Below are 15,096 nucleotides of genomic sequence, written 5' to 3'. Positions count from 1 at the left end.
GGGTCCACTGCCTTGCCCTCTCTACTGCCAGATACCCCAAGGATCACTCAGTTCCCATACTAGGACACAACCACAGTGGTGTTAACAAAAAGACAGTGTTTGGGGGTAGGAATAATGAACAAAACACACACACACACACACACACACACACACACACACACACACACACAGGGCTTCAGTGGCTCCAGTCCTGAGCTAAATTTCTGGGGCTGCAGTGCCCTCTTGTGGCCATACATAGATTCGCTCCTTATTCTCCCAAGTTGCACCCTACTTAATTTTGCCCTAGGCTGTGTCCTTTGTCCCCAGGTTCAGGCATCTTCCCAGGCTTGTCATTTACTTCAAGGGAATGTGACTTACGAGGTGGCATCTTTCTCCTCCCTGAAGCGCGGGCGTGGGCCGGACAGGCACTTTCATTGTGATCGACGCCATGATGGACATGATACACTCAGAACAGAAGGTGGATGTCTTTGAGTTTGTGTCTAGGATCCGCAATCAGCGCCCTCAGATGGTCCAGACAGATGTGAGTGGCACCTCTTCCTGCCCTGGCCTAAGCATTGCAGAGCACTCAGGTGCCTCCGAGCACTCGCCCCATACCACAGGCACATTAAAAACATGTTTTTATTGTGTTTTTTTCCTTGTTGTTTTGTTTTTACAGTACCAGGCATTGCTCCCTGGTCTGTTATGTGAATTCACTCTATCCCTGAGCTATATTCTCAGCCTTCTTTTTACTTTCTGAGATTGGCCTGGCCTTGACTCAGCTTCCTGAATAATTGGAATTTTAGACCTGCACCATCAGGCCCAGCTTATAGGCCTGGTTTTGATAGGCAGGTGGCTATAGTCTATCAGCATGCCCAGTGTTAGACCCAGTGTCCCTTCCACTCTGTCATTACCTCCCACAGAGTCTCAAAGACTGGTGACCCTAACTGTTTGTATGTTCATTTGCCGTGGGGAGCAGTTCTAAGCTGCTGGAGCCACCATGGTGGCAGTGGCCACTACTGTCATCTTATTTTATCCTAGACAACCAGTCTATATGTTCATTAATGGACTCTTGCCCTTTAGCCTTCTCTTACCAGCAGAAGAAGCAAGCACTCCACTGGGCCCAGGGCAGACTTGAGCAGCACCCCCTGTCTTCCTACAGGTACAGTACACATTCATCTACCAAGCTTTACTGGAGTATTACCTCTATGGGGACACCGAGCTGGATGTGTCCTCCCTGGAAAGGCACCTGCAGACCCTACATAGCACAGCCACCCATTTTGACAAGATCGGGCTGGAGGAAGAGTTCAGGGTGAGTGCAGCAAGGCGCCTTCCTTGCCCTGGGGTAGGTGGCTGAGGAGCCCAGGAAAATGGTGTCTATTTAAATAAAGCCTTGAGATCAGAAAGTTAGGAGATGGGAGATGGGTGTCGGGTTGTTGGCTTCCAGGAAAGAATAACAGTGCAAACTACATGTAGGATCACTTAGTCTCCCAACGTCAAGGAACTTCTGGAGATGGAGACAAACTTCTGAGCAGGTCCCCCCCTGCCTTAGGTCTGTTATCCTTTGCTCTAACTGCCTTCCTTGGCTGCAGAAACTGACCAACGTGCGAATCATGAAGGAGAACATGAGGACAGGCAACCTGCCTGCCAACATGAAGAAGGCCCGTGTCATCCAGATCATCCCATGTAAGGCAGTGGGCATGGAGGCCTCAGGTCCTGAACCACCCACCTTTGAATGTCATGCTGGACAGCAAGTGCCTCTGGGTCCAGTCCTGGACACTTGGGAGCTATATCCAATGCCAGGAAGAAAGGGATCCTCCTGGGACCCTTTGGGGAATCTTCACAGACCCATATGGGTCTCAGGGGTGCCTAGAATATGGCTCAAAGGCAAGGCTCTAGAGCTTTACATGGAGGGCTCACTGGAACCTAAGAAGCTTTCCTCAATATGACCTGGTGCCTGACTAGTGCTCTTTGGAGCCTAGAGTGTCCCCCCCCACCCCCCACCCCCCACCCCTCATTCCCCCACCTCCACCCCACCCCCATCCTAGCCCACCCCCCCACCCCTCACACACATGCCCATGTCAAAAGGACTAAATCAGACCAAAAGTGAATTAGCTAAGTCCTTCAAGGAAAAACAAAAACAAAAACAACTTGCCTTGGGGACTACATAGCACTGAACTGGGGTAGAGTTAACTCTGGCCTGCCATTGAGGATTGGGATGACTGAGGCAAACATGTGTTGTAGGCAGGGACCCACATATGCCCTGCACCCGGGTGAGAAATGAAAAGAAATCTAGGCAAACACAACTAGGGGGACATGTGGGAAGCACTTGAAGAGAAGGCAACAATGTTTCTTCGTGCCCTCCATGGAGCCAAGGGTCAGCAACCTCTCATCACATATCTTCTCCAGAAGCAGAGTTCCAGGACTCTAGGAAATCCACCCCCAGCCTCCATCCCTTGGCTCTCTGTAGCCTCGGTATTTACCCTGGCAGCCCCAGCTCCTATCTGGTCACCCCCTTTTTGTTCCTATGCAGTATTTTTTAATGCTTCTATTGGGGGACCTATTTCACTGATTCTTGAAAAGTGAAAATGATAATTGGGTTGTTTTCAGAGCTTTCCTGAACCACGTTATGAACCTATTTGATAATGGAAACTTCCCTGAGAGTTGGCTTTTTAAATTTTGGTCTGTGCCTCAGTTTCTTTTCCTGATGAAATGCTCTGACAAAACAACTGAAGGCAGAGTTGATTCTGACTCATAGTTCCAGGGTACAGTCCATCATGGTGGGGAAGTCAATGCAGTGGGGAGTTTGAAGCAGCTGGTCACATGATCTCCACAGTCAGGAAGCTGAGAGCAATGAGGACATGCTGCTGTTGAACCCGCTTTCTCCATTTCACACAGTCTAGAATTCCCTGGCCAGAGAATGACTCTGCCCACAGTTTTGGGTCCTCACATCAATTAATGTAACCAAGGTAACCCCCACTGTTTGCCCAGAGGCCTATCTCCTTCTAAGTCTAGACCTTATCAAGCCGACGTTTACCTTGACCATCATAGTCTATAAGGCAGGGTCGCATCCACACTAACAGAGGAAATCCTTCTTTGCAGATGACTTCAACCGGGTAATCCTCTCCATGAAAAGAGGGCAAGAATACACAGACTATATCAACGCATCCTTCATAGATGTATGTATTGCAGCCATGTGTGTGCTTGGTGCAACATGTGACTCCCTCTGGTATGAACAAGTGCCCTGGAGTGTGAACATTGCTTTACACACAATAAGAAGCACCAGCACACCATTTTCTTGGCAGAATTACTGGTTTTCTAAAGTAACAAATAGTGACCCAGTTGTGTTAGTACATACCTGTAATCCTAACACTTGGGAATTAGAGACAGGAATATCAAAGCTAGCCTCAGCTACATGGGAATGTTGAGACCAGCTAGTACTACCTGAGATCAAAAATTCAAAAAAAGGGAAAGATGGCTTATCAGCTAAGAACACTTGATGCCCTTGCAGAGGGCCTGGGTTTAGTTTGCCATGCCCATGTAGTGGCTCATAACCACTGGAACTTCAGTTTCAAGACAGCAGAAGCTCTCTTTTGGTCTCTGAGGGCATCAGGCATGTATATGGTACACATACATACATGTAGGCAAACACTCATACACATAAAATTAAAAGGCAATGAATCTTTAAAAGACAAGAATCAACAAATAATGAGCTTTGGAATTGGGGCCTCATCTCGCTACTAATTGGCTGTTTCCACGTGACCTTTAATGGATAGCTTCCCACATTTGCATGTGTGTGACACCAGTTATATGTGCAGAACCTGCTCTGGCTCTTGAGTGATGTCTGTGACTTGAGCCCACATAGACTGAGTGATTATCTGTCTAGGGACAAGTTGAGGCTGGTCTCCATGCACAGTGGAGTTGGAAGAGAAAGAGACAAGAAAGAACTTTGCAGTCAACAGCCTATTAGCACTTCTGTCTGCACTTGAGGGAACAAACAGATGGAGGTGTTGAAACTGGAAGCCCGCTCCCCCCTTCCCCCAGCTCTACTCCCAGGCCCTCTCATCACCATGATGAGAATCCAGCTGTGACATACAGCCCATTAGAATCAAGGCCACTAAGTGCTGTCCTGTTAACCTGGAGCCTTTGATAGCCCTTAGAGATAATCTTAGCTACTGAAGGCAAGAGGTGTACAGCACCCTGATGAAGGGGCAGTTCCTCCTTCAGGGGTGCATCAGTGGGCTGGGGCATGTGCCTGTGACAGCAGGCCTTCTGTTCAGGCCATCGGATGTTGGAGTTGCTGACCCAGCCTAGGGCTGTCGTCAGGGCCTGTGGAGGTGGTAGCTCACCCCTAACCTCTGCTTCCCTCAAGGGCTACAGGCAGAAGGACTACTTCATGGCCACACAGGGGCCTCTGGCTCACACAGTTGAGGACTTCTGGAGGATGGTGTGGGAATGGAAATCACACACAATTGTCATGCTGACCGAGGTGCAGGAACGGGAGCAGGTGAGCAGCCTCTGTGCACTGGCTGCATGTGAGGGCGTGGCTGATGATATAATGCCTCAGCAGTGTGCACCCTGGGAACACATGTGTGAGAGGGCTGAGGAGGGAAGGAGGGAGGAGGAGGGTGGGAGGGAGGGAGGGAGGGAGGGAGGCTGAGGTGATTGGGATCGTCCTTCATCTTTGCTTTTGATGGATAGAAGGGTGGTTAGCTGTAAATAGCCTTGGCTTTACATATCTTTACACTTGCCTTGATTTGCACTGTTTTTTTGTTTTTTTTTTAATGTCAAGGTCACAGGCTGTGAATGCAAAAGGCATTTACTTACTGTTTGCAAGACATAAAGGCAGACATTGATCTATGCCCCTGGTTGTAGTCCTAATGAAGTTAGATGACTTCAGCATTTCCATTTTCCCAGAGATCCACCTATGGCCTGATAATGTCACAAACCCAGAAAAATATGCTTTACTAGTACCAATTGTCTCTCTAAGTGCCACCACAAAACATAGCCACAACCCTGAATCTCTATTTTGATTTCTTTGCTTTAAAAAACAAAACACGGGCTGGAGAGATGGCTCATTGGTTAAGAGCATTGGCAGCTCTTCCAGATATCCAGAATTCAGTTCCCAGCAATCATGTGGTGGCTCACAGCCATCTACAATGGGATCTGATGCCCTCTTCTGGCATACAGGTGTATATGCAGATAGAGCACCAAATACATAAAATAAATAAATCTTTAAAATGTAAAAAAAAAAAAACAACAAAAACTTTATTGAGCCATGCTTCACCCAGAAAGCAATCCATCTTGTTAGGGTTTAATGTGTTCATATGTTGGGCAAACATATCTTCTGTCTAACTCCAAAGCATGTTCACCATCTGACAAAGAAACTGTTCCATGAAGTCACCTCCATACCCCCACCCAGCCCCAGACAACCACTGGCCAGTTCCCTGACTCTACTGACTGGCTCTTCTAGACCCTTCTATAAATGCAGTCACACAGGGTGTGCTGTTTCAGGAGTGGGTCCTTATATGCCATCATGTCATCAAGGCTCATCCAGTGTAGCATGAATCTGGACTTCATCCTTTAACCATTTAACATACATAAACAATGTATCATGATCATATCTCCTCAATCCCCCTTCCCTCTTCCCTCAGGTACCCCCAGCATGGCCCCCTCTCCTCTCCTTTCCTTTTTCTTGCTAATCCACCGAGTCCCAATTAATGCTGCCTGTTGGAATGTGAACTGCTTTTGTTAGCTTGTTCTTGGGTGGGTCTCGAGCCAGTAACTATAGATGCAGTGAATTTATGAAAGGAATGGCCATTCTGGATCCAGAGGCAGAATTTCATGCGCTCCTCCCATTTCTGGCTCTTAAATTCTTTCTGCCCCTGCTTCTGTGATGTTCCTTCCCTGAGCCTCGGTTGGGTCCGGATGGGGGCAGGGTCGATACAGATGTCCCATGTAAGGCTGAGCACTCAGTACAGACACGTCTTCCTTATTGGCAGTATTCCGTCAAGTGAATGGTATACAGCTTGCATTTCCCCGTTTGCAGCTGATGGGTACGTGTCCTGTTTCCACTTTGGGGCTGTTGGCTTACTGCTGCTGTGGGTGTTTGTGCTCCCGTCTTTTGTGCAGGAAGAACTTTTGTGTTTCGCACCTACATACCTAGGAGTGAAATCACTTCCTCATACAGTAACTCCAGATCATAAACTTGGATCAAGTTTTTAAAATTATATGCTGGGGGGGTGCATATGAATACGGGTGCACAAATAGACCAGAAGAGGAGTCAGAGCCCCTAGAGCTGGAGTTAGAGGCAAAGGTGAGTTGCCTGACATGGGTGTTTAGAACTTTCTGGTCCTCTGGGGAAAAAAAAACAAAAAACAAAAACAAAAAAAAACCAGTGCCTGCTCTTAGCCTCTGCTCCAGCCCCATTTACATTCCCAATCCCAGTGTTCAGGGGCTGTTTGTCCACATTCTTGATGTCACTGGTGTTTTGTCCTCTTGATTAAAGCTATCCTAGTAGATACATTATTTGTTAGGCAGTCATTACACCAGCTGGACTGGTAGCAATATGTATAATCCCAGTACTTGGGAAGTGGCAGCAGAAGGATTAGAGAATTTCTCTTAACCCTCTGCAACAAGGTAAATTCAAGGACAGACAATAAGGCCCTCCAGGGGGCACTTTTACATCAAACGTATTCATACCTAAAGAAACAGTTACTTTATCCTACTTCTGTTGCAACTTTCTATAAAGAATTCCATTGTGTGTAATCTTCTGAGACTTGATTTTTGTTTTTTGTTGTTGTTGTTGGTTTTTTTGTTTTGTTTTGTTTTTCTTGAGACAGGATTTCTCTGTGTAGCTTTGGAGGTTGTCCTGGCACTCGCTCTGGAGTCCAGGCTGGCCTCGAACTCACAGAGATCTGCCTGCCTCTGCCTCCCAAGTGCTGGGATTAAAGGCATGCGCCGCCAACGCCTGGTAACTTGATTTTTCTAGATAGAATAGTGACTTGGCTGTTTTTCTATGCTTATGTATTTGACTGTGAAACAGCCACTGTTTCCTTGTATTCTGCTACAAAGATCACACATCCTGCATCCACTTCTTTAGCCCTTTTTACATTCCTTGACAGTGGGCCCAATTCCATCCTGATGCTTGATAAACAGTGATGACATGCTTCTTGCTGCCAGTGGTTAGCAGGTGCCAGGTAGACAAAATGTCAGATTGCAAATTGTCCAAGAGTGAGAATTCCTGGTTGCTGTCCAAAGTGGTTTTTCAAGGGAGTATTGGCGATGAATAAGACATATTCATTGGCATGCCCAGTGTTCTCAGAGTGCCTGGAGTTCTCAGGCATCCTGATCCTTGCTAACTGAATACTAATTTAGCTTTCTGTGGCTTTTATTGGCATTTATCTCATTCCTACAAGGTAGAACATCACCTTACATATCTATGCATGTCTTCTTTCTTGTATCAAATGCTTTCCCTTGCTTTTTAAACCTCTATTGCTATTTTCTCATTGCTGGGAAAAAAAAAAACAGCTGATGGAAGGATTTATTCTGGCTCATGAATTGAAAGAAAATCCATCATGGCAGCCGGAGCACAAGGCTCCTGGTCACATTGCATCTGTAGTCAGGAAGCAGACAGATGGGCCCGTGTGATCCACCCATTTCCCCCTGTTCATTCATCCCAGGACTCCAGTCCATGGAGTGACACTACCTGCAGTCAAAGTGTGTTTTGAAACAGCTTCCCAAGAAGCTAGGTCTGTCTCCAAGGTGATTCTAAACCCCATCAAGGTGTCAATTAAGATTAACCATCTGGCATCGGAGCACCTGTTTTTCTACTGGGCTGTTTCCTTTCTTATTGCTTTAGGAGTTCTTTCCATAGGGCAGGGGTTCATCCTGTGCTGGTTTCATGTGGTAAGCATCTTGCTGCAGACAGCAGCCTCCTCTTTACTCTTTAGATGATGGTTGTTGATGGAAAAAACGTGAACTTCATTGGAAGCTGATATTTCTTTTTCTGCCTCAGGGATGGCTCAGTATTTTATGCCTTCTTGTTTAGTAAGACACAAAAAGTGTTCTTCAAGTAAAAGAATATCCAGGGTCAAGATCAAAATATAGGATAGTGTTGTTTGCTTACTGGCCTGACTCTAGGAGAAGCTGCGTCGTTCATGTCAACCTTGCACAGTGAGTCAGGGATTTAATCTTCCAGTTTCACTGTAGTCAGACTTCCTTTGGGACTGCCAGCTCCCCAGGAACGACACAGAGACTTATTATTCATTATGAAAACTTGGCCTTAGTTTAGGCATTTTCACAACTAGTTCTTATCACTTAAATTAACCTGTTTCTATTAATCTACATTCTGTCAGATAGCTCACTTACCTCTTATGTGTACCATATGTCCAACTAATTCCGTATCTCTGTAGTGTCTCTCAGGTACCCAGATTCATTCCGAGTTCCTCCTTCTGCACTGAAGTCCCGCCTATTCTCACCTGCCTAGCTATTGACCATTCAGCTCCTTATTAAACCAATCACAGTGACACATCTTCACTCAGTGTAAACAAATATTTCACAACATTCCACCCACTGAATAAATCCTCTGTTCTCTCACATATCAAAGTACCATATGTTAGTGTCTTTCCAGACCTGTTCTCTGCTCATGGTCAACAAGGCACTAATGGAATTTAGATCCATGTTCAGATTTTCTGATCACATGAAATGACCCAACTTCAATTCTGCACTTTAAGTGGTAACAACAAAACATTTTATTTTGTCCCCCTAGGATAAATGCTACCAGTATTGGCCAACAGAGGGCTCGGTGACTCATGGAGATATAACTATAGAAATAAAGAGTGACACTCTGTCTGAAGCCATCAGCATACGAGACTTCCTGGTTACTTTTAAACAGGTATTATGGCTGTGAACCCCAAATTCTAGTAGACCTTAGGAAACACCATCACTCGGTATGTGCTTACTGCTGTATCATCTACCTGTGTCTAAGTCCCAGGGAACCACACGGGACCAGGAGAGCATCCAGTAGTAGGGGTTCTATGAAACTGTCGTTTCTGTGGCCACTTGCCTCCTGCTGGAGGATGTGTGATGACAAAGAAACACTGGGCCTTGCTATCTCCCAGTGTTTCTGGAGACAGTGACCTTAGCTGGGGATGGACCTGAAGGATGGTAGAGAGACCTCCTAGGCCCCCCTTCCGGAACCTCTCACTGTCCCTGTCCACACTGGACCTTGAACCCTGACCATACAAAGTGTAGGCGGTCTGGCTCAGTGAGAGGTAGAAGAGCTCGCAAGCTGAACTCAATTCTGAACTGAGAGAATCAGTTCAGGAAAGCTAGACTTGTGCAAATACTTGTTCCCTCGGGTGGTGGACTGCCTGAGCCGCTGGGCTTGCCTCCAGCTCTTGATGGGAACTCAGAACTTAACTTCCCAAGAAATGTGAGCCTAATCTTTGAATGAAACCACCAAGGCCCCTGAAAGGGCTGGGCTGAGCCTAGTGGGGGTCTAGAAGGAAACAGTCCCTGCTAGACAGGCCCCTGGACTGCCTAGGTGGGGGCTTTGAGACCCAGAGGGACTCATGGGCAGTCAGGCAGCTCACTGGCAGGATGTGGGGCAGCTTTCACTGAGACTTCTCTCGTATCTGTAGCCCCTGGCCCGCCAGGAAGAGCAAGTCCGAATGGTGAGACAATTCCATTTCCATGGCTGGCCTGAGATTGGAATCCCAGCTGAGGGCAAAGGCATGATCGACCTCATCGCAGCAGTGCAGAAGCAGCAGCAGCAGACAGGAAACCACCCCATCACTGTGCACTGCAGGTGAGCAGCCCCTCCCCCACGGGCGCCCTGCCCTGGCTCGATAGCTAAAGTGGTCCATACGTTTCTAGAGACCTACTCTGCAGCTAGGGGGAGCTGGATAGCTTCTCTCAGGGGATTGTTTCCCGAGACTATGAGTCACCTTCCCTTACACACACACACACACACACACACACACACACACACACACACACACACACACACACACATCCCTTCACAGATGTGCACATAAGCCACTTCATTACACAGGCAGAACACACATCCTGGGAGGAGTCAGAATGCGCACAGGGTACTCTGTCCTGTTGAAGTCACACAAACTTCCCAGGAAAAGCCCTCAGGTACCCTTCTGGACTTCAGCTAGCCTGTATTAACTCTGACACGCAGCTCTGGCTCTAGCTGCCCCACCCCCATTGTCCACCTTCTTTCCTGCCTTGGAAAACATTCAGTGCAGATGACTGAAAGCACAGGATGGAATATGAAGACATCATGAACAGATCCACCCTGGTATCTGTGGTGTGTGTAAAATCACGAGGTTACATTAAATGTAACCCATGAAAAGTCAGAGGTTAAGCCCAGGTGCCCCTCCTCAGGTGTGAACCACCTTCAGTTGGTTTTGTATTTGCTGATTAAGCTATGTTGGTTAGCCAGGGAGCCCCAGGGCATGCCATGCTTTTTTCTGAAGTATGTGGTGATTGAACTCAAGGTCTCATGCTTGCATAGCAAGTACTTTTCTGACTGAATCATCTCCCCAGACCCCAGTATTGAATCTCTAAAGCAAACCTGTTCCAATACTCACATAGGCATAGTTAAGCTCAACGACAGAGACACATTCCTGATGTCCCTAGAGACAGCAAATCGCCAGGCCTATGGCCACAACCAATGGAGAAGGAGTGAATGTATGACAGATCCGTAGCTCCCCTGCATCCCTGGCTGGGCAGCTCCTGCCAGCATTGTGCCACCTACTGCAGTGATCTTGACCATACCTGTACAGCCCTGGCAAGAAACTGTTTAGGAAGCTTTTATTTTGGGGTGATTCTCACTAGCTGTTGGAGCTGTGGTTGTTTCATTTTCTGAAGATTTGACTCACACTTTAAGGGGACCCTTTATTTCCATTCATTACCCTTGATGTCCAAAGAGGCCCTGTTTAATGAGAGAGATGGCTACTCTTCCTGTGTGGATAACCCACCTAGTGTACTCCATGCCTGGCCAGCAAGTGGCGCTCACACCTCAGTTTTCAGTCCCAGGAGCCTTTCCAGAAGCTCCCTGAGGAGCTAGAAATGAGTCTCTTTGCTCTGCAGTGCTGGAGATAAGTTCTTCAAGCCTGAGATGGCAAGTGGCAGCAGGACTTGAACATCAGAGTAGGCCCACACTTGTGGAAGATTCTAAAAGGCCCAGGACAGCCATGCCCCTCCCGAGGGCACTAGAAGAGGTTGGCCTGGTGCCTCCTTTAGCCTCTCCCAGACCAAGCACCATCTTCTGGGGGAACCCACGATTTCTAGCAGAGAGCTTCCTATCATGCCATCCCTGAAACATCACCTTTAGGTGTCAATGCTCCAGAATCCAGGCCTTGGCACTTGTACCTAAAATTTAAAAAAAAAAAAAGTTTGTATTTCTACTTCATCCTAGGCAATGCTGAGCTGACAGTCAGGGGACCATATTTTTTGTAAGCACCAATTAAAAGCCTCCAAGTTGTACCCATCCATTTCAGGTGCTGCCTGACTACAATGCTTAGGGAAGGAAGTGGGGCACTGTTTGCTGGATCTTGCTGTATTATGTATATAAGCCATCCTTTAAGCTGCAGTCAAGGGGCTTGGGCAATGGCTCAGTCAATATAGTGTTTTGCTGCATGAGCCTTTAGCCACATAAAAAGCCTTGTGAAGTGGTGCACATCTGTGATCTTCAGTGCTAGTGAGGCACAGATAAACCAATGCCTGGGGGCCTGGTGACCAGCCAGCCTAGACAAGACAGTGAGCTCTAGGTTTAGTGAAAGAGCCTGTCTAAAAAGAAGGTGGAAAGCTATAGAATAAGACAGCATAGACCTCTGCATGTACACACACACACACACACACACACACACACACACACACACACACACTTACATACATATGAACACATACAGCATCAAACACAAAGATGCAGTCAGATGTTGGTGCCTTTCAGTGACTGATACTCTGCCCTGGCACTAGGAGGTGGGGTGGGGTGGTGGTAAATGCATGCCACGTTTCTTCCCCATTCATACTCTTTTGCTTTGACTTCACTATGCACCTTCCCTCCACAGTGCTGGAGCAGGGCGGACAGGTACATTCATAGCACTCAGCAACATTTTGGAACGAGTGAAAGCCGAGGGACTCCTAGATGTGTTTCAAGCTGTGAAGAGCTTAAGACTTCAGAGACCACACATGGTGCAAACCCTGGTAAGAATCTGAACGATCTGATGTTCCAGAAGAGTTGAGAATTGTTTCATGTATTTGATGTCGGTTTCATTAAAGGAGCATCCGCTGTAAGGGAGGGGAAGGAGGGTTCATTTCCCAGAGTGCCTGACCCAACTGCAAACTGCAGCCTTTCACAGTAACACACACACACACACACACACACACACACACCTCCCCCCACCAACCATGGGTCTTAGGGGGAAGTTTTCCCAGCAAGACTCAAGAGGAGGAGCTCATGCACAATTTTTTTTTTTTCATTTAAAAACACTGTTACAGAGTTCAAAAGCAGCCCTGAAGTTCAAAGCCCTGCTGCTTGTTATTTTCTGGGTTCCACTGTTGCATTTAGTAGGTTTGCCTTTGGAAGGTCTCACTCAACCTCAAGGCCCCTCTGAGGGTCTTGCCTGGGAGGGGGGGCTCCTAACATCCAATTGCTCTGCATATTCTCTTTCATTACCCAGTGCACACTTCCTGGGTAGAGGAAGAGACTCTGCATTGAATTCAGACATGCTTCCTGCTGAAGGAGCAAGTGCAGGTTTAAAGGCTGTTCTCCATTCATCATTTCCCAAAGCCCCCTCATTAGGCCTTCTCTCCCTCCCCTCATTCTCCACGCTGACCACTCTTGACAGGCAGCCTGACTCCAGTGCAAAGATAGTTGCTGTGGCGGTGATAACAGAAAGGCCCCCCGTGAACCCAAGACATCTAGTCTTGCAAATTCGCATGAAATGTATAGTAATATAAAAACCATGTGATTTTTCATTTACTTACCAGTTATAAATTAGGCACTGTGAACTTTATTTTTCAATGTTAAAATTGTGTTTGTTTGTTTGTTTGTTTGTTTTTCCCACCTCAGAAATAGTTTTCATCCAGCTATGGTGGCATATACCTATAATCCCAATACTGGGATGTGGAAGCAGGAAGATTAAAGTTTAGGGTCATTCTCGGTCACAGTGTGAGTTCAGGCTAGACTGAGCAACATGAAACTCTGTCTCAAAACAACAAACATGTATTAAGTAAACACACACACACACACACACACACACACACACACACACACACACACACTTGTTTCCTGGCCTTGGGGATAGGATAAAGCACTTGTCTTGAAAGCATAAGGACCTGAGTTTCATTCCCCAAAACCCACAGTAAGTTTAAAAAAAAAAAAAAAAAAAGATGGGCATGATGGCATATACTTGTAATCCCACAGCTGGGAGGTAGAGGCAGGCTTCCTGGGGTTCACAGGCAGCAAGCCTAACCTACTTGGCAGTTTCTAAGCCAATGAGAGACCCTGTCTCAAAACCCAGGTGGACAGTACCTGAGGAAGGAAAGACACCCGAGGTTAATCTGGTCTCCACATGCGAGCAAACACATGTGTACCTGCACACACACAAATACACACAGAGATGTGCACACATATACACAAAATATTTTTCAATGTCAATATGAAAAGTAGAGATGTTTTCCTAAGACCTTTCTTAAAATATAGTAATAAATCATCCTAACTTTTTACAAAGAAAATCCTGACATATCAAATGCCTGACAGGAGGTTTACAGGGCAATTGCTTATGGTCATCCACATAGAAAAACAGCTTGGTTTAAAACATGTCTTGTGCTTAAAAGCTACATTACATAACAGAAGCTGATGTGTGGGAAGGAACCACAGACTTTGGTGTATCAACAGACTGACTGACATCTTCTGATTAAAGGCATCAAGGATGTGTGAAGCAGCTTATTAATATACTTTTGTTCTCTTTTCAGGAGCAATATGAATTCTGCTACAAAGTGGTACAAGATTTTATCGATATATTTTCTGATTATGCTAATTTCAAATGAAGATTCCTGCCTTAAAATAGTTTTTAATTTAATGGTCAGTATATTTTGTAAAAAAATGTTAATTTATTTCCTAGTGGACATTAATATCCTTCCTAATTTCTTTGTATATATTTTGTTATGTTCTAAAGCTTACCTGCCCAAAGGGTATTAAGTCTTAAATGCCCTTTTTAAAAATTGGAATAATATGTTAAGGTCCAATACTATCTGGGAAGATCTATATTTCTGCTAATATCAGTCAATATCTTAATTCTGTTAGATTCACATCATGTGATGTCACATGTCATGCATCTGTAATTGTAGTTCTTAATATGTCAAATGTGTTTGTGAAAGACACTAAACATGAAGCCCCTTATGGAGAAAACAGTTGAGGGGACTCACAATCAGGAAACATTTACTCTCCCTACCAACTGTGGCATCCATCCAGGGCATCAGGGTGTGGCAAACAGTATATGTGGGGGCTTCGGTAAAGTCCTAGGTCTCAGCCATGTAGTTCATTTTTACATTTAAAAGATCAAAGAAGGAGCCAGGCATGGCAGTGCATACCTGTGTTTCTAGCACTCTTGCAACCTGAATCTAGGTCTCAGATCCACAAGGGTAGATGGTGACTTTCCAGTGAATTTTTAAAGGTGTTTACTTAATGAAAAGCTGTCTCTACCACTGTAGAGTTGATGAGAAGAGGTACTGGTCCCAGGTCATCTATTCTTACAGGCTTCCAGCATCCTCACACTAACCATCAGAGCTGTGTTCCTGGTGAACGACTTGTTGTCCATCTGCCTATGTGCCTAGCTCAGAATCCAACCAATTTCTTTTCCAATGCCCCCACCTACTGGCCCAGCTGCCTATGCCAACAATCTACAGTCTCAATTCAAAACTATTTCCTTGCCTTCCTCATTGAAATGAAATCTTACACACACACACACACACACACACACACACACACACACACACACACACGGGCACACAGATAGAAACAGCAGGATGACCACAAGCAATTGCACTGTAAACCTCCTGGCAGGCATTTGGTATGCCAGGATTTTCTTTGTAAAAAGT

At 46.1% G+C, this 15,096-nt stretch overlaps 1 protein-coding gene across 5 annotated transcripts in view; it reads left to right on the top strand.

The window, feature by feature from the left end:
• The window catches only part of Ptpre (protein tyrosine phosphatase receptor type E), a 146,581-nt gene extending 131,983 nt beyond the window's left edge, over window positions 1–14,598 (top strand). For all 5 annotated transcript variants that reach the window (XM_027409104.2, XM_035442140.1, XM_035442141.1 and 2 more), the window contains 9 exons: window positions 385–520; window positions 1,139–1,288; window positions 1,569–1,662; window positions 3,079–3,155; window positions 4,349–4,483; window positions 8,747–8,872; window positions 9,621–9,787; window positions 12,063–12,198; window positions 13,972–14,598. In XM_027409104.2, the coding sequence (XP_027264905.1) occupies window positions 385–520; window positions 1,139–1,288; window positions 1,569–1,662; window positions 3,079–3,155; window positions 4,349–4,483; window positions 8,747–8,872; window positions 9,621–9,787; window positions 12,063–12,198; window positions 13,972–14,046 (1,096 nt within the window). In that variant the 3' untranslated portion in view covers window positions 14,047–14,598. The remainder of the gene's footprint in view (window positions 1–384; window positions 521–1,138; window positions 1,289–1,568; window positions 1,663–3,078; window positions 3,156–4,348; window positions 4,484–8,746; window positions 8,873–9,620; window positions 9,788–12,062; window positions 12,199–13,971) is intronic.
• Window positions 14,599–15,096: the final 498 nt, after the last annotated feature.

This window comes from Cricetulus griseus, chromosome 3 (assembly GCF_003668045.3).
Source record: "Cricetulus griseus strain 17A/GY chromosome 3, alternate assembly CriGri-PICRH-1.0, whole genome shotgun sequence".
Taxonomy (NCBI): Eukaryota; Metazoa; Chordata; class Mammalia; order Rodentia; family Cricetidae; genus Cricetulus; species Cricetulus griseus.
This window is presented reverse-complemented; position numbering and strand designations above follow the sequence as displayed.